Source organism: Patagioenas fasciata, chromosome 3, assembly GCF_037038585.1.
Source record: "Patagioenas fasciata isolate bPatFas1 chromosome 3, bPatFas1.hap1, whole genome shotgun sequence".
In the NCBI taxonomy this organism is placed as follows: domain Eukaryota; kingdom Metazoa; phylum Chordata; class Aves; order Columbiformes; family Columbidae; genus Patagioenas; species Patagioenas fasciata.
The window spans coordinates 112,232,079-112,258,092 of NC_092522.1; the positions used below are offsets into that span (position 1 = coordinate 112,232,079).

At 37.6% G+C, this 26,014-nt stretch overlaps 1 protein-coding gene across 3 annotated transcripts in view; it reads right to left on the bottom strand.

Annotated features, from left to right (window-relative positions):
• Window positions 1–26,014, bottom strand: part of NBAS (NBAS subunit of NRZ tethering complex) — a 185,089-nt gene that overhangs the window by 48,594 nt on the left and 110,481 nt on the right. For all 3 annotated transcript variants that reach the window (XM_071807074.1, XM_065834472.2, XM_071807075.1), the window contains 6 exons: window positions 24,726–24,955; window positions 18,624–18,734; window positions 15,054–15,304; window positions 12,949–13,283; window positions 2,843–3,061; window positions 2,399–2,601 (listed from right to left, as the gene is read on the bottom strand). In XM_071807074.1, the coding sequence (XP_071663175.1) occupies window positions 2,399–2,601; window positions 2,843–3,061; window positions 12,949–13,283; window positions 15,054–15,304; window positions 18,624–18,734; window positions 24,726–24,955 (1,349 nt within the window). The remainder of the gene's footprint in view (window positions 1–2,398; window positions 2,602–2,842; window positions 3,062–12,948; window positions 13,284–15,053; window positions 15,305–18,623; window positions 18,735–24,725; window positions 24,956–26,014) is intronic.

The window sequence follows — 26,014 nt, forward strand, 5'->3', positions numbered from 1 at the left end:
AAGGAGAAAGAGCACCAAAGACAGAAGTATTCTTAAGAGCTCATTGATATTCTGTCAACAATGATGGAAGAAAAAAAGAAAAAAAGAAACAGCTCAGGCTCTCCTCATCCTGGGAACACAAATACTGACAGGGATGTAGGTGTAAAAATCCCAGAACTTCATTCTCTGCCTGCTGTCTCGAGAACTTAACATCTCAGCTCTAGTCCAACTGCAATGGGGACTGAGTGTGCTCTTTGGTTAAGTTGTTCTGACACGGAACATCAAGACAGACTCACAGATTCCATCATACTAAGGCAGGGCCAGAGCACGGCTAATTTCTTGGTAGAAAAGAGGACAGCTTGCTCTTGTCCAGCCACAAAACCTTGTGGGCTTCCACATATTCTGCACCTTTTTAAAGAACAATGGCACGTTCACAGACTCATACATTTTCAATGTACGCTTGCCTTGTGTATTGACATGTGAGCCCCCAGACCACAACCCCGATCTCCTCACCACCCTAATAAGTATCTTCAGTTTTGCCGTGGCAGGAAAAAGGTTGAACCTTAAAGGACACGCTAAAGTTTCACACTACATGCCAAAGGAATTTTAGAATCACTATAGCTACAAAAGCTGTCAAATCTTATCAAATCTTAAAAGAGGGCGTTACAACTGGGAAACTGAGTTAGAACTGAGCATAAACAAAAAAGAAATATCAAGGAATAGCATTTTATTCCACTGAGATGCTTTGAAACAGTGTGCTTAGCTTTTCCTCACCTCTGCTCACATCCTTATCATGTCTGCAAACATGTCCATAAGCAGGTGGTTTTAACAGTTGTGTATTCCCAGATATGACTAAATTCACCCAAAAGCCAGACAAGTTAAAACAGTTTCAGCCTCAAACTTGTGATGAAAAGCCATGTCCCGTCGAGGCTATAACCATGAAGTTCAGAGGCTGCAGGTAACCAAACAGGCAGAACCTGTACGCAGGACTCCTCTCCTCCCTGGCCTACGACACAACTAGTACTGATGACATGCACCATGGCCACAGTAGGTTTAGACTATTTCTCACAAGTGTTATGACTCTAATTTGGAAGTAAGACTTTAAAGAATGTATTCAACTAAAAGGTCATTGTATGGAAGTTAACACAAACCTTAAACTCAATGCTAAAAAAAGATTCAGATGGCCAGCATCAACTGTATTTCATGTTCCTTGTGTCATCCATGTCTTGTTCAGATTTCAACAGAATTATTCAAGGATGTGTACCTATCAATGGTGTGGAAGCTACTTGTTTTGTACTTTCTGTAATCCTGCCCTATTTCTCCATAATTTTAGAGTAAGACATGACTGAGTTCACTGGGGTTGCATGAACAGGTTGGTTATTTGTTTTGTGTCATGCCATGGAAAAGACAATCCATAAGGTTTGGGGCTGTCAATCCCAGAAAAAGAAAGAGACAAAGCCTTGTTTCTGGTACAGTGTGCAGGATGGCTCACAGTATGATGACACTAATAACAGCTAGAAACAGTAACAATAACAACACTGATAGAGTTGAGCAAAACAATCCCCTTTGTCACATGAGAAACCTGTTTCTCTCCAAGAAGTAAGAAGTTTGGGGGGGTTCAGGGTATAATTTTAAGTGCTGTAGGAAGCATAAGCACTCACACTTTCAGTTTAATTTGGAGGTAGGGTGTGACACAAAGAAAGATGGAAGAAAAGGAGCAAAAACTCCAAGAAACATTCTTTACGAGAACAAAGAAGAAAAAGGTATAGTCTGTGTTTTAATGAGAGAGAAACATATTTTTTAAAACCTTGTAAATAAAAACCAAGCAAACAACCAAACCAATCCATAAAAACAACTCCCAGAAATACCCCAGAAAGTTATTCCAAAGATGAAAATTGTATTCTCCCTGTAGGACCAGCTGTTACAGCAGCAGCCACTGCTCGGTCTCTATTGCCCAGACACCTGCGTGAGAGACCCTCCCTTCCAGCAAACATGCCTTTTGACTCTGTTTAGGGGAGGAATTACACGCAGTTGTAAATTTGCCAAAAATTCACAAGTGCACACACATAACGGAAAAATACTGTAAAGCAAACGTTTTTAACTGAAAAGCACTCTCCAGTGAATAGGATCAGCTCTGTGGCTTGCTTTGTTCATATTGCCCAGGCTTCCCAAACTCAGAAAAATATAACTGTCTTATCTGAATATCAAATTATAGGTAGACAGGAGCATAAATGATCCAAGAACTCATTTCCTGTTACTGCCCAATTTTCTGCAAAATCCAGACATTAAAGGTAAACAAGTACTCACTACAAAAAAAAAAAAAAGCAACCAGTCACACAAGCCCAACCAATTTAAAAATAAAAATCAAACGCAAACCCAGAAGAAATGTTTTGAGCTTATTTTGTAGCAATGTACTCACCTTAATATACATATAATATTTTTAATCGCACATTGGACAATATCCTTGGGAGAAAAACCCAGATCTCCAACAGCTACTTGTAACAACTGTTGTATCATGTCCAGCGGCTGACCATCTATACACATAGCTACTGCTTGGTCACGGATTTTTTCTTTCTCTGACCTTGACAGATCATATAAATAGCCATACTTCTGTAGTGTATCCTGTGAACAGAGAATTTTTGAACACAAATAAGTGTACTCTTTATTTACAGGGCTGTATCATTCAGTCTTTCTACCAAGATTTAACATACACTACAAAAAAGAAAAGATTGATGGAAGTGAATTTTTAAAAACCAGATCAACAAAAACAGAGGTACAAAACATAAAATCTGACAGAAGACTGATGTCCATCACTGCTGGTTATGGCAATACTCAAAAGAAGCATTTGATCAGTAATCATTACCTGTTCGCTGTTTTTCAAGGAAATGATAAAACTATGAGTGAGCGTTTCCAGATGAGCAAGAGATTGCTGCAGGTGATTTAGAGTTTCTTGATAAGCAACAGATGGATTTTCAGCATCTTCCACGTCATTCTCAGAAGGTTTTTTTCTTGATTTCTCAGAAAGATGCTTGACTACCTTAATAGCCTTCTTAGTCACTTCTATCCTGGCTCCAACTGGCAGCTGAAAAAAAGATTACTCTATATTTAATCATTCATCATCTGTACGCCACTAGTTGTACTACAGCTGTCCCTAGAGGTCAGGTGGCTCCACTGCTCTACAACACAGCAGAAAACTAAATGAAGTATTTTATGAAAAACAAATTTATTTCTTAATAGTCATTATTTAAAAAGGATACGTATTTCATTACTTTCTTCTGCTGTCCTTCCTTTTATTGATGTTGATTCCTGCTCATTTTAAAATATATGAAAGTTCTTTTCCCTAATAGTACTTACAGTTTTTATAGACTGCCACCTTATAATCTTTGTCTTTGTTGTTTTGTTTTGTTTTTTATTCTGCACTGAGAGATGTCTGGGGATTATTTTACAAGACTAACTGAAAAACTCAAATGCTGAAAATTATCTTAAGGTTAGTTTTATCAGATTTAGATCAATGTTTAAAGTATCTCCTTAAGACCATAGTAAAAAACCAGCAACAACAACCACCAAACAAACAAACCGAACCAAAACAAACTGACCAAAAAAAACCTCAAAACAACAAACCCAACAACAACAAAAACACACGCCAAAAAAAAACCAAAAAAACCCATAACAAAACAAAACAAAAAACCACCAGTACCAATACAGGCTGGGGGATGAAGGGATTGAGAGCAGCCCTGCGGAGGAGGACTTGGTGGTATCAGTGGATGAAAGATTGGACATAAGCCAGTAATCATAGAATTACAGAATCATTTTGGTTGGAAGAGACCCTCAGGATCAAGTCCAACCATAACCTAACTCTAGCACTAAACCATGTCCCTAAGAAGCTTGTCTGGACACCTTGTAAACACCTCCAGGGATGGTGACTCCACCACTTCCCCGGGCAGCCTGTTCCAATGCCTCACAACCCTTTCCAGGAAGAATTTTTTCCTAATATTCCATCTAAACCTCCCCCAGCGCAACGTGAGACCATTTCCTCTTGTCCTATCACTTACTACTTGGGAGAAGAAACCAACCCCCTCCATGTTACAACCTCCTTTCAGGCAGTTGTAGACAGTGATAAGGTCTCCCCTCAGTCTCCTTTTCCCCAGGCTAAACAGCCCCAGTTCCCACAGCCGCTCCTCATCAGACTTGTGCTCCAGATCCCTCACCAGCCTCATTACCCTTCTATGAACTCTCTCCAGCACCTCAATGTCTTTCTCACGATGAGGGGCCCAAAACTGAACACAGGATTCAAGGTGGGGCCTCATCAGAGCAGAGTACAATGGCACAATCTCTTCCCTAGTCCTGCTGGCCACACTATTCCTGATACAAGCCCAGGCGGCCAATCGTATCTTGGGCTGCATCACAAGGAGTGTGGCCAGCAGGTCAGGGAGGTGAATCTGTCTCTCTGCTCTGCTCTGGTGAGACCCCACCTGGAGTCCTGTGTCCAGCTCTGGAGCCTTCAGTACAGGACAGACATGGGCCTGTTGGAGAGGGGCCAGAGGAGCCACAGAAATGATCAGAGGGCTGGAACAGCTCTGCTGTGAGGACAGTCTTGGAGAGTTGGGGTTGTTCAGCCTGGAGAAGGCTCTGGGGAGACCTTATTGTGGCCTTTCAGTGCTTAAAAGGGGCTTATATGAAAGATAGGGACAGACTTTTAGTAGGGCCTGTTACAACAGGACAAAGGGTAATATGGTTAAACTAGAAGAGGGGAGATTCAGGCTAGACATGAGGAAGAAAGTTTTTACAATGAGGGTGGTGAAACACTGGCCCAGGTTTCCCAAAGAGATGGTCAATGCCCCATCCCTGGAGATATTCAAGGCCAGGCTGGACAGGGCTCTGAGCAACCTGATCTAGTTGAAGATGTCCCTGCTCAGCTTGGAAGGTCCCTTCCAACCCAAACTATTCTATGATGAAAGGGTCATTCCAGTGTGTCAGAATGGAATTTAACACTTCAGAATGAAACCTGGGCAGCTACCACAGATTCCCAGGCTTCCAGAAACCAAGAGTATGTTGGAAAAGGACATAGATGGAAATACTCTTTATATAGACAGTACTTGCAGCAAACTGTGTTTTTAAGTCATGAAAGACACAATTTCACCTATACATCCAAAACGAAGTCTGAAATATTATTTTAAACTTTAATGTATAATTCATTACAACTTCAAGTACAGTTTTTAAAGATGCAAGATACTTTGTAATGGGTCGGAGTCTCCTGTGCCTAAACGACAGCATTAGTTTTTTCAGTTATTGGAAACTGGATAAAGACATAGAAATCATCTTAATTTTCAAGATGAAATACATAAAAAATAGAAAACAGATCTTAAATCTGTATGACACATTGAAAAGGAAAGAGGCTGAATTACCACAGAAAGATGAAAATTAAACTGCTATAGCACTGGTCATATGAAAGTCAAACTGATGTTTACATCATGAATTAAACTATCTACTTATAAAGCCATAGAAAGCTTGATAATTATTACTTATCAGAATGCTTTATGGTCTGTATGCTTCTCCCCTCCTTGCTCCCCCTAAAAACAACCAGTGAAAGATGCTGGGTTTACTTCTCTCTTTTCATGCTGTTGCTGCAAACCACAGTATGGTCTACTGGATGTTTCTAATGATAAAATCAAAATAGATGGACATTATTGTAAGAGCTAAGAAAACTTGCCAGTATTGACAGGGTAAATACAAAGGGTATTTTATCATTAAGTTCCAAATACAACTTAGTTGCATTCCCACCAAAAGAAATTAATTGTGATTTTGTTACTTTGAACAACGTCTCCATATCAGGTTTTGCTCTAAGCGAGGAAAAGGTGATACTCTCCTCATCACCTTAAAATTTAACAGCCACAGATGGATTTATGTATCTGTTTTATAAACATGATAGAAGATGAAAACAGCAACATATTTCATTTCTCCCCTTCTACTGTACATTCTAATGTTCAAAATGCAATTAAGAGATGCAAAAAGCAAACAATTTTAGTACTCCATCTAACTGTTATATCCTAGAGAACAGCATGAATATACTGCCAGTTTAGACATCGTGATGCCATAAGCACATACAGAATAAAGCATTAGGAAAAAAAAAAACCTACAGGTTCTTTCCCAAGACTAATTTAATTTTTCATTCATATTTGCATAGTGCAAAAAGCAGCACTACCAACATATCATTTCTCTGGTTATTTTATTACAGAACATGAATGGCTAACCTCCATACTTCTAGTCAGCTTCAGTAATGAGATTAGGTATCATGCCCATTGACAAAAAAGAGTAGCTTAGGGGCCAGTTCAATATTTGTTTGCATGTGGAGATTTCTTTTCAAAAAGCTTTTACAGTTTAAAAAGATTTTTAATTCTATAGGCTATAATGTGGAATGAAAAATCCTGAAAATCTGTTTTCATTCATTTTCAAATCAAGAAACATCACATACTATTTCAGTTCAACAGATTTCACTCCTCAGGGTAAGAACTCATTTCAGGAGCCAATTTGCTGCAGAATACGTAAGTATTTCTTAATAAAGTATTGTACAAGCAATATTCACTTGCACATGGAGATGTTGACCCTGCCACTCTCATTGCCAGTGACTGGCACGCAATATTGAGACGATGGAAACAGGTCCCCTCCTTTTACTGCCACAGGAACCTGGGATCCCAGTAACACTGAAACACAGAATGGCTGAGCTTGGAAGGGACCTCTGGAAGGCACATGGTCCAAAGCACCTGCTCAAACAGGACAACCTACAGTCAGTTGCCAAGGACCATGTCCATGTGGCTTTTGAATATCTCCAGAGTGGGAGACTCCACAACCTCCCTATGCAACCTGTGCCAGTGATCAGTCACCCTCATAATGAAAAATGTTTCCTGATGTTCTGATGGAACAGTTTGGCCCAGCTCCCACGTCTGCCACTAAATCCCAGCTTTACATATTCCATCAACTAAATGTCATATAGCCACAAGCCAACCAGATAATATAGGATGAAAAGTAAATTACATTAGTTAATTCAGATGTGGGTTAAACGGTTATGGAATAATAAAAGCTCGTTCCCGGTTTCCACTGGGGGGAGGGGTGACAGAAAAAGAAGAGCAAAATCAATAAAACTTGTTGACTGAGATTAAGATAGTTTAATACATGAAAGACAGAGGTAAAAAATATTAGCAAACTAAAACTAAGCGATGCAAAGGCAATCACTCACCACCTCCCACAAGCAGACCAATGCCCAGCCAATCTCCAAGCAACAACCATCTTGGAGGACACCCACCAACCCATTTCTTACTGCTGAACATGATGTTATAAGGCATGGAACGCACCTTTGGCCAGCCCAGGTCAGCTGTCCTGACTGTGTCCCCCCCCACTTTTTGCCCACCTGCAGCCTACTCAGGGCTGGGGTGTTGAGATAAAGAGAAAGCCTGGACACTGTGCAAGCAACAGCCAAAACACTGGGTATTATCAACACTGTTTTAGTCACAAATCCAAAGCACAGCCCCATAGACACTGCTGTGAAGAAACTCCATCCCTGCCAAACTCAGTACAGTTCATATGGAGATCACTGTAAAAGTTTTAATGCATGTAAGGAACTAGCTAAAGAAAAGACATTATTCATGAAGTTTCCTATTATGCACTCCTGAAGTAGATTTAATTAAAATAACTACATTAATGGTAAGGCACAATGAAGTATCTAAAAATGTACTGATACTGGAAAAAGAGGTACTGTCAATACTAAAGCAGAAAACAAGGTCAGAAAAAACAAACCAACCAAACTGGGACATAGTGATACAAAAGTGATAAAAAGAAGCCAAGTAATTCAAAAGGTAATATCTGAATGCAGTCACGCTATGCAAGAACACTATTAACACACTTCTTGTACATCTTCAGGCAATGTCATGTCCTGTCTTTTTCCTTAGCATTTTATACAGCATTAAGAAATCAATCAGTCAGACAAAAGATACTGAACATGACTTTGGGCTTTTTTTTTTAAACTGAGCTTTTTTATACAATTATTTCAAATGCCATTTAAAGTCATTAAAATTGAAAGAGATCATGATGCAGGTTAATATCCTGCTGTAACAGGTTCCCACTCCACACCCATTTGGTGTGCGGTCAAAATGTGGATATTGTGTTCATGCTTTAGCAAGAAGAAAACGCTTAAAAAAGCATTACTGACACAGAGAAGAGTCAACCTTTCCATTAAAAACATCAAGTCGAAAGCTATGTTCTTTCTTTGCATCAGAAGCTGGAGAATAAGTTGGATGGAGTAGTAAACAAAAAATGTCATCAGCCACAGTTTGAACAAATGTGGCCAAGCCTATGGAAGAGCCTGTGTACAAAAAATTTCAACTTCTCTTTCTCTATAGAAGACTTAGCTAATGATACCACTGCTTTTTATTCTGCTTTTGCTGTCTAATGTATAGTCTTTTCTTCCTAGTCAATATATTGTCCCCCTCCCCATTTGTGGTGTGTGCTCAATAACGAAAACACAGCAATTAAAAAAGTAATTGTTTTCAGCTGTGGTTTTGTTTTTCGGTTTTGTTGTGCTGGGATTTTTTTTCAGAGTACTGTTAATCAACAAAGATCAGGGCAATGGCCTATGAGCTCTGAAACAGATGGTTCTTTGTAGATATAACTATAGCACAAGGAACAAAATGTTGGCAACAAAGGAATAAAAACAAACCCCAAATTACCTAAAATGCTTCACACAGATCACACAAAAGGGAATAAATGGGAAATAATCAAGATAAAAAAGTTGATATTATTATTACTATAATGTAATTAAGAATCTATGAAGTCAGCATTACCTAAAAGCAAACAGGGCTGCTGGAAAAAAAGATGACCAACTCAAAACGCATGCAAAAATATAAGCAGAAGTTCCACTGAAGTTTTGGACTATCTCCCATGCAGGGAGAAATCTGTTCCATACATGCAAATAGCTTTCACGTGCTACTACGGAGGTGGACTGAATTATTATTTCCTCAGAAAAACTTGAAAAGCTATTCAGAAATAAAACCATTTCTAAGTAGAAGTGCCACCCTCCCACTGCTTGCAGCAGTGAGCTGCTGTGGTCAGAAGATCAATACCTCAGACCTTCAGTGTGTGAGGAGGGTACTGACGAGTAAAGGACTTCACCTGTTTCATTTACCACAAACACAACGGGAATATTGCATCAGTCTCTACTTTCTTCAACTTAACAGGGATTCTGGATCCAAAGAAAAGCTGTGATAATAATGCAAGAACTGGGAAAAACAGAAAAGAAAGAAAAGAAGGGAAAGAAAAGAAGGGAAAAGGAAAGAAAAAAAGAGAGCAGAGAACTTCCCAAGGTCAGTCTATTCAGGTTATCAAAGCCAAGTTTAAGCTGCCTCTGCTGAATGTCTGACTGTGGAAGTAAATTTTGACAAATACCTCTTTAATATAGCAGACAAAAGGTCTACAGAGGAAATTTCAAAACTAGAAAAATTTAGCTTAGCAAAAAAAGGCATTTTTAAAAATTAAGCTGTGAATAATTAGCCGCTAATCAAGGACTACTCTGGATTCACAGGTTACCCTTAACTCCTGAAAAAAATGTAAAACACACCCTAAAGGATATGCTGCAGATCAACAAATATTAGAAGCGGTCTGATCTGTCTCATACAGAATATACAGTACATTAACCACATTACTTTGGATCTATGATTTACTGAAGTCCCACCATGATGCACTTCTGCTCATACAGTTCCCACCACCCAGTGTCACCACTTCTCTGAACCCTTAGGGTTGGGGAATTGAATCTCATCTTCCAGGTAGTAACTATTTTCTAATGATTGCAAGAAACAGGGGAGAAAAGAATCTCCGAGCTCTGAGAGCCAAGAGCATCTGAAATCTCATCACACTCTAAACCAGAAGTTTGCGCTACAATGTTAGTTGCCCTTTCATGAGTGCAAATCACTCATCCATTTCTCCATTTTAGATATTGTCTCAAGTCCTTTGCCCAGTCAAGCGCTGCTCATTCATCCACCTTCTTATTCAGTCACTGCTGGCCCAACTCATTGGAAAGTCAATTATCCTTCAATTTTCAATACTACCTCTTTCCTCTCAGACGTGATTTACTAGTAGGACAGAAGGAGCAACAATGCACTTAACAGCTACAGCATCTTCACACCATGTAAACGCAAACTATTTCTCTATGTGATCAGGAAGAAAATTCTGTAATATTAATACATCAGACCTCCAGTTGTCCTCTCTTCTTTACCAACCATGCTGTAATTATTGACATTACACACAAATGCAGTGTTTCATGCTGAAATATATTTTTAAAAAGATAAAAAGAGCAAATGGAAAGAGATAGATGAAGAAAAGGGCCTCCTGCAAAATTCCAGCACATTCCTATCTTTCTCGCTAAGAATGAGAAGTTGCAGAAGTCAGCACTAAATCCCTGTGCTTTCATTCCCTTTGGTACAATTACATATTCTGCTCCCAGGTTCTCTGTCATATCAAGGGACACACAAGCAGAAGCAGCTTCCTATTGTTTTTTTGGCCCGTCACCTGCCTCTGCTTACTACTGCTGATATATTGAAAGGGTGGGGGATAATATGACGTCTGCTTCCTAAATTCCCACATCATGACAACATCACTGGTACCCTTGAAGTTCAACTCATGCAGCCTCTGCTGCTATGTAGCATAGCGCTACCCCTCATCACTCGAGACTTGATCATTTCTGACCAAGAAGGGCTTTTAGATAGAAGTGCTGTTCCACAAGGATAATGATGGGGTGTGTTTCATCACTTCACTGGACGACTCCATCTCTCCTTCCCTCCTCTCCTTTTGTAATTTTGAGTGGGTGGGAAGGGGATGGTGTGTGCAGCAGTTGCTTTTTTATCTTTTTTTTGCAAATGGGGAAGGAGACAATTTACTTCTCAGCACTCCTAAAAAACCAGCTTACACTATCTCACTTTAAGCTTTCTCTCAAGGTCCACTTAAGTTTACCACAAATTTTCTATGTGTGAGGAAACTCAGCTGTATTAGTGACAACACAGATTATTTGATCGTAACTACCACGTTATTTTGCAGCATTTCCATGAAATACAGAAATGTGCATCTGTTGTGGGAATGGGAAACTGATATAATAAAGTACTTGGCCATAGAACTGGGAAGAAAGTGCTGAATTAGTGATTATAAGAGTGATCACATGACCAGTGTAGTCTCAAAACAAGATAAAATTTTAAGCAAAAACTGCAAGCCAAAAGGCAGTTGTTATATATGAAGCATTTTTTAGATCAAACTTAGAGGAAAGAGGTGTCTGAGAAATGTTTCCAGGTTCTACAACCATAATTTTTCATTGTACACTTCCACTAGAAAATTGGATGGGATCCTGAGGCAAAACAAGCTGCAAACTGGTGAAACAGCTGTTTCATTCCCAAACCCAGTGCAGGAGACACACTAAATCAGCTGATTTGACCAACTGTTTCAAACACTTCTTGAGTATCCTTCATGGCCAAAAAGCTAACAGATTTCTGCGATAAAAGTTCTGCTTCGCCACCAGCCACAATAATCCTGTCATCAATATTTCCTACTCATCTTAAGAGAGTAGAGAAACTGTATTAGAATCCTGAACAGAAATAAAGAAAAATACAGAGCGTGTTTCAACACAGATCCAACAGTGGAGGCCAGCCATCCCCTCCCTGCACCATTCATCTGGAATACATGAGAAATCATCTTGAAATGCTCAAGATATATTAATAGCAAGAGTTTCAAATATTTGTTAGTGTTGATCATCCATGAGGACAGTATTTCCTCCTCATCAGATGACAGTCAACCCCTGGCTGCCCCAGTCCAGGGACAGGTTTGGCAACTGAGATCTCAGGATGAGTGTCAGGATTTCCCGATAATCATGAAACACTCAGTACGATCACAATACCTAAACAAGACAGTGGTTCTGCTGAACAGGCTTAAGAGACAACTGATGGAATCAGCGATAAAACATGTTGGTTTAGCATCACAACGAGATCAAAGCACAAATTTGGAGCTGGCAAAGCTCTTCATTTTCCAAGGATTTCAAAGAATTCTTTTTCCACCAAATTCTGGTATAGATGCAGGTTAGATGGGCTCTAATAAATTTATACTGATATTATGGGAACACTAAAGCAGTATCCAAAGAGGAAACAAATTAAAATTCATATCACTGAACATGGTGAATAAACACCTCCTGAAAATGAGCACAATCCAGAACAGGGAAGATAATGACACAAAAAACCCACAAAACACCTCCTTTTTATCAGTTTTTTGTTTCAGATGAAGCTAGTGAAGACATCTCAAGATCTTTTAATAAGGAAATATCTAATAAATCTCATCTTTTTTTTTTGTGCTTGGCAGTAAAGCACAGGTAAAACCTTATGTTAGAAATATCCTTATAAGTAGGTTTCACTGGGCAAAAAGAAACTGCAAATCTGGCAATATGTGTTACAGACATGAAAGCACGCTCTTTCAATAACAGGCTTTCAGCCAGATGGAGATTATGACAGAGTTTATCATTTATATTATTACAGTGCCTAGAAACCATATGCATTGCCCAGAACACTTCTCTGTGGAGTATCCTACTCAGAATGCAAAAACCTGCTACTAAACACCAGCCTGCGGCACAATGAATTTTAGGATGAGTGCAAGTAAAATAAATAAATACACAAGAAGAATATCTTATTCTCTGCTGAGCCAGAATACAGAGACTTTGGGATTCCACCAAAAACTCTCTTATCTAGAGAGCTAACTCCCCTAACTGAATAAAAATCTCTTTTTATACTCGCAGGTATAAAAGGAAGGGGTAGGCAGAGGAAGACAGGTTTATGAATTTATCTTTAAAAACTGTAAAATGAAAAATGTAAACTTTGTTGAGACTTTCTCCTTCATACTACATTCAACTATGCTTCACCTGAGGCCTCCAATTCTTTAAATATATCTGCTTACCTTTGTGACAGCTCTTGAGGAAAAGGTAATTTCATCAATAAAAGTGACAATATCATCTGGATCAAGTCTATCGAAGTACTTTGAACACATATCATATGCATGTATCCACTCCTCCATGGTCTCTGGTATTTTTTTAATGAGATGGTGATCACCATTCCAGAAAAGCTTTTGTAACCAGACAGTATAAACAGAGCTTGGTGACAGCATGCTGCCATCATTTTTAGGAATTTTGTGAGCCAGTTTGGAAATAGATAAAATATTTTGACTTGTAAGGATGGGCTCCAGTGTTTCCAGAGGGTTTTCATTTTCATCTGTTAGCTTTTTGTAATTAAGACCTATTGACAGAAGGAGAATGAGGCAAACAAAATAAACATTATTCACAGTTAAATCTACTAAAACTCTACATTTTTGTGTAAAACAATCAGTACTAAAGCAGTATCTGCAGAACCAGAAAGACTCCCCTCCCTCTCCTTTTACAATCATACATATTGACAGACTGGGGAGGAAGACAGGTTTGTGTACAGGTAATGCTAGGATTTTATGATCTGTGATGTATGTGAAATTTCTCAGTCCCTGGAACATATTTTAACATTACATATCAATACAAACTAAAAAAGTAATTCTCAAAGAAAAAATAATATGTATATAGTATACAGAACTGTGCTACTATTTTTTTTTAATATAAAGCCAAGAAAAGCTCAAGCACCTCAAGACATAAGTCTTTAAAAATTAAAAAAGATGAATTCTGGTCAGGTAACAAATGGTACTTGGCAAAAATACAAGGTCCTAACCACAAGTAAACTAAATGAGGTCAACTAGAGACAAAACACACAAATACATTTACATGAATAACTATATAATATAAGAGTCCTGTTACTACTTCAGTTCCCACAGGAGAACTCTTGCAAATTATCCTAGCAACAACAAAATATTTCTAGGAACAATACTATTTTATTCTCTAAGCATATAATTCCTAAGACAACCAACTTCTATTCCCATGTTCTTTTTCATATGCTTAGGGCCTGCAACCTCTACAAACACTTTGATGTTGTTCCTTGCCTATGATCTATGAATACGCTCAACACTGAGAATTTTAATTGTGTGATACAATAGATTGAATTTTTCACTGTACAAAGTGACTACTTTATGTCTGTTGTTGGACTTTTTTGGGGGGGTGGAGGGGCAACATTTAAAAACAGTTTTGAAGGGAAACAATAACTTCTTGTCAGATTTTTCTTTGACAAGCATCACAGAACTCGAGTGTTTAAACACATCAATAAGAACTAAAGGCAATTTCTCCTCCTCCAAAAAATACTGCCTTTTTTGTCTTCCTGCAATCCATGAATTCATATGCACAGTCTCTCAAACTTCTGCAGCAAACTTACTGTCTGACACACATGAGGTTCCAGTATTGAACAATTAATTCAGCCCCACAGCAGGTCATCCCATATAGTGTGTATTTTTCATTTTGAAGCTGGATTTGGAGTTATTCAACTGAAATTTAAGATACTGCTGACACTTGACTAACAAGCAAATTGAAACCTGTGTTCAAAATTTCAGAGTGTTTTCCAGCAGTTCACTTTTATAGGCACTGTCTGATAATGTAGGAGGACAAATAATGTTGTAGTTCTACTAAAGTAAAAGGTAACATCAAGAATAAAACATAAAACTACCCTCTACTACAAACAAACAGAACACTTAAAGTTCCTAATATACTATGTAACTCAGACTTTTCAAAGGTAAACTGTCTTAAATTCTTTGAGAATATTCATGTTAAACTTGCAGTGTTAAAAAGCATGCTCTAGGAGTTCTGTATTTTTTCCTTAAAAATTCACTATAAATCACTACCAATAATTTTAACTTGTATCACCAGCCCTGTTTTAAAATATTTTTTGCTTGCTGTGATAAACCAAATTTCCAGTAGTACAAAGAGAAGAAACTTACTCCTACAACACATGACTAACCTACTAAATCACTTCATCTGATATGCTCACTGAAAAAAAAATTACCTGGAGACTATAAACTAGAAAAGCACAACCGTGTCAACACTCACATAAAAGAATAATAAACATAGCTATGGAGAAAAAAAATAGGAACTCTCCTACCTGGTGCAACTGCTTTGAATTTTTTCAGGAGTCGGATGTGAGTTTCAGGTTTAAGAGGATGCTTCACCACCTCTGAGCAACCACAGTTTTCAAGGAGTGTAAAGTAATAAAGCAACCGCTGGTGATCTCTACCTTCAATACTTGGGTAAACGTATTTAGCCATGTGTTCATGTAAGGTTTCAGGACTGGTTTTCAAAGTCTCAAACAGACCAAGGCTTTGTGCTCTTTCTTCTATTTCCACTGTTGATAACCTGTGTTTAGAAATAATTTTGGCTTTAAAGGCCTGGACAAGCCATGAAAGACTCTTCAGCTGTGCATTTGGGAGACAGGACAATACTTCGTTTAAGGTTCAACTTTGTAAGACATTTTGAAAGAGTAAATAGTCATTCATAAATATTTAGATGGTTGTTATTCTCCAAAAACAAAAGCTAAGGAGTGCTTTTATTTCCTGATCTGTTGACTTGAACATGTAGATTAAGGTTCGTGAACACTGATGTGGGATTCAAAGCAGCATCTCAGATCTCTAAGCATACCTATAGCTAAAAGTAGACATATGTCCCAAGTATGCGTACAGGAAGCCTTATAGAACAAAACAACAAAACAAACAAAAACCTCACAAACAAACGAACTTATGTTTGAATGATGCTAGCAATTCCTATTGCCCAATTTTAAGTTCGCTCAACCTATTACACTCTATTTTCTGTAGTCAATGAGGACCTATGCGTGCTTTGAGATATTATCACTAAAAATTGGCTCGTGTTCACTGGTTAATCTATTTGACACTATTATTCATGCTTAGCATATTTCATTTGACAGTTTTATCAAGTTGCTTCTCATACTGTCATCCATGAAAGCTTCTGAAAATACCAGCATGTCTTGGGTTGACCTCAGCCAGTCTCCCAGTCTCACTGCTTCAGGACATTTTTTTCCTGAGCCTTTTGAAAAGAATACATTAGCTCTTTCACAGCACGTATCCAGACACCTCCAGCTGACTGCAGAAAAGACAGCTGAATGCAATCACTCCTTTTTTCCTCAGCTGGGAGAAAAATGGGTGCATATCAGGTGAGGCTCATCTCAAGTTTATACCTTTCTCAACTGAAAGTTTTACCTAAAATCTGAGGAAAGAAGTAAGCTACAGATGACTATCACCTTGACTCTCCCCAGAGTCCAATCATATGCCAGATGAGGCAGCACATTTCATTTGGAAATCTGATGTCTTCTAAACCCATTTGATTTTCTTCTGCCTTTAAATTGATTAAATGAGAATTTCAACATCACTTTTTCCTGAGTATAAATGCCACATGTAAGTTCGTGTTTCACTTTGATATCCAAGGGAAATATATTCCAGTTTCATTCTCCAAGATTATTCTCTTACAGCAAATACTACAAACACAACCTTCTCTCTGCTTAAAAATGTTTCTCTGACTTCTGAGGGAGAATAAGTTTTGAACTATTTTTACACCTAGAATATAACCCAGTTAATTCTCCAAATTCATGTTATTTGTTAAGCGTTCTACCTTATTAATGGAAATAAGTACAATATTAATGGAAATAAACCATCAGTCACTCTCAGCATCAGACAAAACAGACATTTGATCTGATGTATTTCAAGAGTGTGATCTGAATAGACTTTTCTGTCCACACCCAAAGTTCAAACTAAATGCTACATGGACATGAAATTATACTAACAGGATCTACAGAAGTTTGCCATGTTTTTGGTGTGGGGCTAGTGGTGGATATGAAGGGTTCATTATGCTGTTCAGAAAGATTCTTGAATAATAGATTCTGTGACAGGCAAGCATTAAATTTCTTGTTGCTGAAATAATAACATGCATTTTATGGATTTCTGGTAATCAAATGTAATCAGATTTTTCAAAAGAATCAATTGAATTTCTATCAAATAAAAAAATGCAATTCTAAACAATTTTCATGACTTAAATTCAAAGCATAAAAGAAAAAGATGTGCTATTTATTGGTCAACAAGTAATCAAATAAATAGTTAATACAAACTATGCAAGTGCTTCTCTTGAGCTTCTCCCTACGTAAAGTGGCTTACAGAAATACTGCATATTTGGTTAAAGAGATTAAGTCTTAGAATAAACTTCTTTTCAATTCAGAATGAATGCATAACGAGACATGCATTATTAATGCCATAATCCCAAGACTAAAATAGACTGTAATGGCCATATGCTGTCAATCAACTTTAAAATGAGATTATGATACAACAAAAACATACTCAGCAGCATATTATGCTATTATACATCAATTTTCAAGAGTTTTTTGAATTTCATTAGGGAAAAGGTTGTTACTTTGTACATCAGTGATTTCAGAATTCTATGAATACTAACTCATGGAGGACAAGAACAAAGAAAATGACAGAAATCTGTTGCAAAATACCTGAGGTAATATTCTAGTCCCAGAGAAGTCAGCTGGCTCTCTCACATTCACCCCGGTGTTGCCATGTTTATATCCTGACTGTCTATTTTGTTTAAAGCACTAAATAATTCAGGAGCATCAAAATTTAGAGGGTATGACTCCTCTGTTTTCTGGAGGAAGCAAAGAAAATCTTAGAATGCTATTTCATCATCTCAGATCTTGCACCAGCATCTATCAGACTTCGTTTTTTATGCCTCATGTTTTATAAAACGTTTTAATGCTTTTTAATTAATAGTTAATGTTAAGAGAGGTACAAATGCTGCTGCAAGCTAAAGCTGCTTTCACAATTTAAAATTTGAAACAAACTAGACTAATTTGATCATGTCTGTCAGAACAGTAGATAAGAGCTGCTGTATTACACAGGGGGCTCTACATCACTGTCGTCTGAGTGCACTATTCAGGCAAGCAGCTCAGTCTTTCATCAGATGGTTTTATTCATCTTTCAGTGGGCCAAAAGTACTTGTCTTACTGACAAGATGTCAAAGTTAAAAAAAAAAAAAAAAAGAAAAGAAAAAGAAAAAGGGCCTGGAATCAACTATGGAACAGAAACAAAAAGCATTCCTCATCCCTTTCCTTATGCCCCCACCAATGCCCCGTCTGTTCTGCCAGAATCTTGTAGGCTGGAACAGTTCCAAAGAAACAATTTTAAAAGAAGTGCTTCTATAAAAAACTGAAATCGAGATGAATAGATAATAATATGAATGGAAAGCTCCAATACATTAATTTTCTTTGCTATTATGTAGAAGACAGATCAATAAGCAGCTAAGTTTGGGGTTTTTTAAAATCATTGTATAAAAACTATCAAGCTTCAGGACATATTCCAAGAGGCTGTAGAAATAAGACGTTATTGGAGAAGGGCACTAAGCATTGAAAGCCATTGAAACCTAAACACGGAAACAAACTCAGAAGAACAATAAGACACCGATGGACTTTATCCTTGCTTGTAACACCTCTTTTCATGGCTAGTTACAAAAGCATTGCATGGCAGAGACAAAAATTCCCAAAGTATCACAACACATGAAACACAGAAACACAAACCGAACTCTACCCCCAATATACTTCAGTTTTCTCATAGGTTAGCAAATATTTTTGTGTATAGAAATTGTATGTGTATTTGCAGGGGAGACAACTTACCCACTGTCAGTGAACAGAAATTCCAGATGGGTCATATAAACCTCCCAAAGCGGAACACTGTATCGCTGGGCCAAAGAAACAGCAATCTTGTAGACATTTTCTTCAAGTGTTCTTATAGAGGAGAGACATGAAAGGAAAGAAGGAAAAGTTACACTAAGCCCCTAGAGACACCACAGGAAAACAAATATTTACATTACAAAACTATTTCTTTTTACATTTTTTTCTTCATAAACCAAGAAACTAGAATCCCTGTTAAATGAAAATACACAAAGCATTCTGTTTCTCAATGAGAGTTTCAGCTTCACCTTTGTGCCAAAGAAAAACCTTCTGTTTTCATTTCATTTCTATTACAAAGTGATAAAGGATGTAATGTGTCGCAGTTGGCACCTACAGTGTTCTGGCACAACCGGTATGTAGGTCCTCAAAGCTCTTCCTATAAGTTCACAGGCAGAAACATTCTGCACGTTTGCAGACTAAAAGAAGGTCTGAAGATTAAAAGAAGTTTTGAAGATGTCCAGCTCCACTCCATACATGTCTTAAAAATACTAAAATTTGTTTATTATTGTATATTCTTTTAACAAAACAACAGATGCAGAATCTGTTAAGTGATCAAAGCCTGAAGACAACTTCGTATTAATTCCTACTAATCCACTGAAGTTCATATGGTTCAAACAGACACAGGTGGTTCTTGTTTTTAGGCTGGTATAGGAGCAATATTATTAAGGCTGATGCTGTGGTGTGTGTTTGTTTCATCAGAATAATTCCAAGAAAAATACTATCAGTTTGTAATTATATTCTAATAGACGTGTCATGAACAAGTTTTTTAAAACTGCATTTAACGTGAATTCTGCTGACCCTATTTGTCCAGATTCTGTAATCAAAAAGTCATTTGGGACTAAGGAAAAAAACCTTACAGAACAAGAACTATCACAATATATAAAAGCAACTATCAGTAAATTAGTTTACAAAATTATATTAATATAGGACACATGTTAACTCCAGAAACTTGAGTGATTTCATATTATGTTTAACAACTTCCTTAGGTTCTTTACACTGTTCTCTGCAACCCTGAGAGTGTAGGGCACAGGCAACAATAACTTCTAGTACATTTTAGTACAGCATGATCCATGTATGTCACTAAAAGGAAGGCAGAAAACCCTACAGATTAGAGAACAAATCCTCCCTGTTCTTTTTCTTTTTTTTGTCATTTTCAAACATAGATCTATACTGTATCTTGATCTATGCTAAACAAGGCTGACAGCTGGAGTCTATGACTTTCTTGCCACTGCAGGTGCACAGCTGACATATCCATACACCTCAATTCTGATTTTTAGACACTCAATCCAACGTATCATTACATTCCACTGTGACAGATACTGTAAAGTTAAAATACGATATACGATGCAGAGTAGAAAAGCAAAATGCCAAGAAAGAACATAATGCTAAAAAAGCTTCACAATCAGCTATCAGAATAGCCTTTGCATTGTAAGTATTGCTATAGTAGTTCAATCCCACACACACTTAAAAATCAAAACAAAACAAAAACGATAAAAACAACAAAAAAATCCACAAGTAGTGATATGGCAAACCCTGAAAAATATTAGGCACTTTACACAGAAAGACACGTATGCAAAGTAAAGGGGGCAGAAGACAACCATTAAAAGAAAAATATTCTAAGATAAATAAAAGTACGTATTGAAATACATTGAAGAAGATTAAAAATTCCATCTCTTCTGTTCCAATGACCATGGCACCTTCCCTCTGATTTTCCAGCACAGCAAGGCTGCCTGAACTCGCCCTCTTGAAACTGGACTCAACACTTCAACACAAACAGATGCTTTTAAGGCAGCAAGCAATGATGTATGTGCAAGAGGATGATGATCTCAACTTTTTCAAAAATACTCAGTAAGACTCATGTGATCTTTTAGAAGAAGATGTTCTATTCTATTTTTCGACTTTAAGAAGTACCACGACAAAATGACATTGTAAATTCCAGATTAGTAGCCACAGTTTGTGCAGGTTGTCACTCAGTACATAAAAGCAGATCTCTTTTTAACCAAGGATATACAACACCTGTTGTCAAATCACAATACATGTAAACTTACATTCCTTTGCATTTTTGAGAAATCATTTCATGTGCTGTCAATACAAGGATTACTAGTTAGAGTGAAGACTGATGCAAGAACTGCACAGTGAGTAAGCCAGTGCCTAAGGGGAAGAAAACAGGATATTTGGGAAAAATATGCTGGAGGTGACAAGCTTAACAGCAGTATTCACAGAATCACAGAATGGTTTGAGTTGGAAGGGACCTTCAAAGCTCATCTACTCCAACCCTCCTGCAATGAGCACAGACATCTTCAGCTAGATCAGGTTGCTCAGAGCCTCCTCCAGCCTGGCCTTGGATGAGGCAAGATGATGCACCTACCACCTCTCTGGGCTATCTGTGCCAGTATTGCACCACCCTCATCGTAAAAAACCTTTTTCCTCATGTCTGCAGGCTAGTCCTCAACACTGATCTCAATAGTTTAATTAATTAAAAAAACAAAACAAACCCAAACAACCCTACAATATATTACTTTCTTTGTATCATCAATTGAGATACAGAATATCTTGACAGAAGGAAAGGGTGATCTTTTGGAATGACCTAATAACCCTTTGCTTAAAAAGTAAATACCACAACAACGTCTGGAATGAACTGAGCAGTTCTGAAATGAACAATGGAGCTACTGGAGAGAGTCCACTGAAGGGATTAAGGGACTGCAGCATCTCTCCTATGAGGAAAGGTTGAGAGAGCTGAGACTGTTCAGCCTGGAGAAGGCTCAAGGGGATCTCATCAATGTATGTAAATATCTGAACAGAGGGTACAAAGAGGATGGAGCCAGGCTCTTTTCAGTGGTGCCCAGTGACACAACAAGAGATAATGGGCACAAAGTGAAACACAGGAGGTTCTATCTGAACATCAGGAAATACTTTTACACTGTGAGGGTGAATGAGCACTGGCATAGGTTGCCCAGAGAGGCTCTGAAGTCTTCAGCCTTGGAAATATTGAAAAGCCAGCTCGACGTGGTCATTGGCAATTGGCACTGGGCACCCCTGCTTGAGCAGGGGGGTTGGGCAAGATGATCTCCAGAGGTTCCAATCTCAACCATTCTGTGATTTGGTGATCCAGGGAAAGAGGAAGATGATATGAATGCTTTAGTTGCACAAAAACTCAGTCAACCGTACAAATCTGGAGTGGCACTTGGAGCTAGTGGAATCCATTCCCCTTAGCACTTTATAAACTTACTAACATCCTGTCTTTCTGTCTTAAGAGCTGCATGCAGTGGCAGCACAAGGCAATGGAGGTTTAAGGAAATTATACTGTAAAAATGAAGAAGAGTAACAAGTTATTCATTGTCAAGATAACACTGACAAGACAAGAACAAGTAGTTCACAATGAAAAGGTGAAAAAAACGGCCATTACCTTGTAAATGACATATTAAGTTTATTTTACAGACCCCTTTACATGCCCAGACCTTAGTGCCTGTCTCTGTGAGCCCCAGGACTGCCAGAGAAATCCCCACCAAAGGCTCCAGTGCAGGCACAGTTTGGATGTGCTTCTGAGACTGGTGCAATAACAAAGTCAGAGGCAGTTCTTGTGGATGGTTCTTGGCCACCTTGCCCATGTGCTAGCATGCATTTCCAAAGTACCAAAAGCCATGACTGTGAAAGTATCAAAAAATACATCTGTGCAGTGGTATTCAGCTGAGATTTTGCCGACAATCTGACAATCTTCAGGCTCACAAAAATAGAATTTGGAAGCTCAGAGCACTTTTTTTTCTATTCTGTTCTCAAAAGACTCTTTTGTATCATACATGTGCATGTCTTTGCTTACAATCACTGTCTTCAATGCTTTCTGTTGACATCAGTTAGCTACAAAGCATTAGAACCACCACTGGATTCAATCATAACAGAGGGAAATGAGATCAACTTTTCCAGTTGCCCACCCTCAAAAAAAAAAAGTCCAACTTGAAGAAGTGAAATGAAGATTTAAGTCAAGAGCATTTAGTTCCTTCTCATGCTTCAAGCAGGAAAATGAGATGGAAGGCTATGGTTGTTGGTTAAGTCCTGCAGCAGCAATGCATACAGGAGAAGGGGCTGCACCTACACTGGCACCAGTGCAGAGCAGCACTGCAAAAGCACACACACCAGTTCAGAACAAGGCACTAATAAGAGGTAAAGTACATTCAAAGTGGTTTTATACAAGAGCTTCTGCTTTACTCTTCTGGAAAGGGACATATGCACCAAACTCATTCCCACCTTGTGCTTACTGAATGTTCAGATACGAAATGGAGATTGCTTGATAATTGCACAATTTTTCTAAAAAGCTAAAATAAGTATTTCAGATTAGTGACATAAGGCAAAGAAGAAACTGGTATTAAAACATTAAAATAACTTCTCATTTCAATATTTTAAGAGCAGTGGTGAAGGGCTGAAGAACTCAAAGAAAGTGAACCAAAAAAAAAAAAAAAGCCACCCAAAAGCTGGACTCAAGTAAAGGAATAATTTAGAGACCTTGTACACAGCCTGAAGCTACATGTGACTTCACCTGATTACTCAAGAACTCCCATTCAGTCTAATCCCTTTCCGGACACATTCTGTCTCTATTTTGTCCAAATAAATTCTTAACTGCTTGAGAACTGAACTTGAATGAGTGTGAGGCACCCAGATCTTTAAACATTTGATAAATAAGGCACAATAAGCTCTAATAGCAGTACGCCAAATATGGACGATAAAACTAACAACTATTTGTTAAGTAGTTTTAGTGAATTGCTCATTCTAGTACAAAGCTGTTTTGTGAATAAGATACCATCTCTTCCAGGTATTGTTCCTGCAAACAGCACTTCATAAAATATTCAAAACATGAGGCACTTAATGGTAATTCAAAAGTAACAAAAATTATGCTACATAATTATACTAAATTTGCACATTATATTCATTAGAAAATGCAGATTAAGTGTCAACTTAGAAGATTAAAGCAAGCAAGCTACAAGCCGAACAAGTAATTAATTGGATCTTTGCAACTGCCTCATATGGAACCACCACTCTCACCCACATGCTATGAAGCCTTATTTTTACTAACACTTGCATATTATTTTTTAATCTCTGTTTATTGTAAGGAACTTTCTCTTCACAGAGGAGCAGCTGAGTATTCAAAACCTGAGGTTATAGTACTATTATTCAGCATTTCATATCAGCAGTTTTTTTACTAACAAACTTCTATTGGAATTGTAGCTATAAGTAGCTACATAGGTGGAAGGCTGTAAACACGTAAATAGGCTCTTCAAAAGCTTTATGCACAGAATAGTTTAAAATTAGGTTAAAAACTATATTAAAAGCTTTTCATTGCACAGACCTCTTCCACTGACAGTCTAGCACTAATCAACTGTGATGCTCTTCAAAACATACAAAACTCAAGTATATTCATGACTTGTTCACAGCTTAAAGTACCTGTATGCAGATGTTAATGATACCTTTTAAATGACAAGAAAGTACAATCCTGTATCTTTCGTGTTTTTCTATTCTGGATAACTGAAAGGTGAGAGAAAACATTCTAAATATCAGAACATGTAAAGTTAAGGCTTCATTGCTTCCAAATTACTACAGGGGAAAAAGATTTTAATACACAATAGCTTTATCTAGATTATTAAAAATAAAATACTTTATTAATCTTTTAAAAAATAGAGTTCATTCAAGTTTGATGCTTGACCATAACCTAATAGATTACTAGGGCAGGTTTACCAGCAACAAAAAGATCAGACCTTCATCTATGCTCTGATTTAATCCATCCCTGATCAACTTTAATATTAGTAGTTAATAAATAAAGAGTTATAGCTTCCATTAAAAGTTATCGACCCATTTATTTGAGTAACATTTCATTTAAGTGGAGTAGTTAAACAGAAAAGGCTTCAATTGTAGCACCATTACAGTGTAAATATCTAAAGCAGCTGGTTACTTATCCCTTGTAAAGGTCAGCACTACTTTCAATTTACTTTCCTGATTTAAAGCTTAGAGTAATTCAATTTTAAAATAAAGAAAATAAACATAATAGACATTACTTACTCTGCCAATCCTAGTATTGTTTCTCTCTTGTACTGTCCATCTGCTGTAAACCTCTGCACGTCCACTCCTTTGCCAAGTCCTTGCAGAATCTGAGCTTGAGTGAAATCCAGCAGCCGTTCATTGTAGTAATGCAGCTGATTTATCAAAGTTGCCATTTCTTCAGGCCAGTCTGTATAACCGTACTGAGTAACGTGCTTCGTGACCACCTGAATCAACTCTGTTGGATCAGCCTGTGAAAATAATTGACAAGAAACTAAAAAAGCCCTGTAAATTTCTGGAGAAAAACAAACAAACAAACAAAAACCAACAAACATATATATATATATACATATAAAACTGATCCTTGTGCTCAGAACTGAAATATTCGTTTCCATTTCTCAGAAGTTTTAAGTACAACGGGATTCCAATTTTTCTGTAAGGGCTATTTGCTATGATGTTAACATTTATCCTTTTGGAACATTTTAAACTATTCCATACACAACAAAAATCCAAATAAACATACCTAACCAAATTAATAGTAACAAGTACTTCACTATGGCTGAATATATTTGTGTTTAAAACATGCATTTTTATTAACATTGAACTAGGCAACTGATAGGTAAAACCTTTCAAAAAAAACTTACCAAAATTCTCCTCAATTACAAACACTGTGAGTTTGCTCTAAAGCAGAGAGACAATATCTCAAAAATAAGAAAACAAGTAATATTGCAAACTGGTGGTTTTGTTATTGAATTTCTGATACACTTTATCATGCAGAATTCATAAAAGGAACATATTAGCCTCCTAAGTGTTGAGTACTGATACTTTCAAAGAACAAGAAGTGTTGCATGAACAGCAAATTACACACAATGCATCGCCTACACCTTGAAGCCTTCAAATAATTAAATCTTGATCAGCCATGGATTAGAACAGTATTTGTTTTCAAAATACCTTCATCACAAAAAAAACTTTGCTGCATTAGAAATTATGCATCAAGTGCATATTTAATCAACCACCAACTTCTATAGTCAAAACCCCACATAGCAAAGCAACAACTTGGAAAACAAATATATTCTGCATGTCTGAAAGGAAAAAGGGGCGCATGTACTGCAGAGAGTTCCAAATTAACTCCAGATCTGGACAGTGGCACCCCCACTTGAACACAGCTGTATGAGATACGTACCCAACACACTCAATATATTCATTTCTCTCTTCCATGAAAAACAAGGCCTCCAGCAGCACTGTGCCCTACGGTAGCACCGTGACTTCTATGTAGCACCCACTGAGGAAGGAGCGCTGCCAAAACAGCC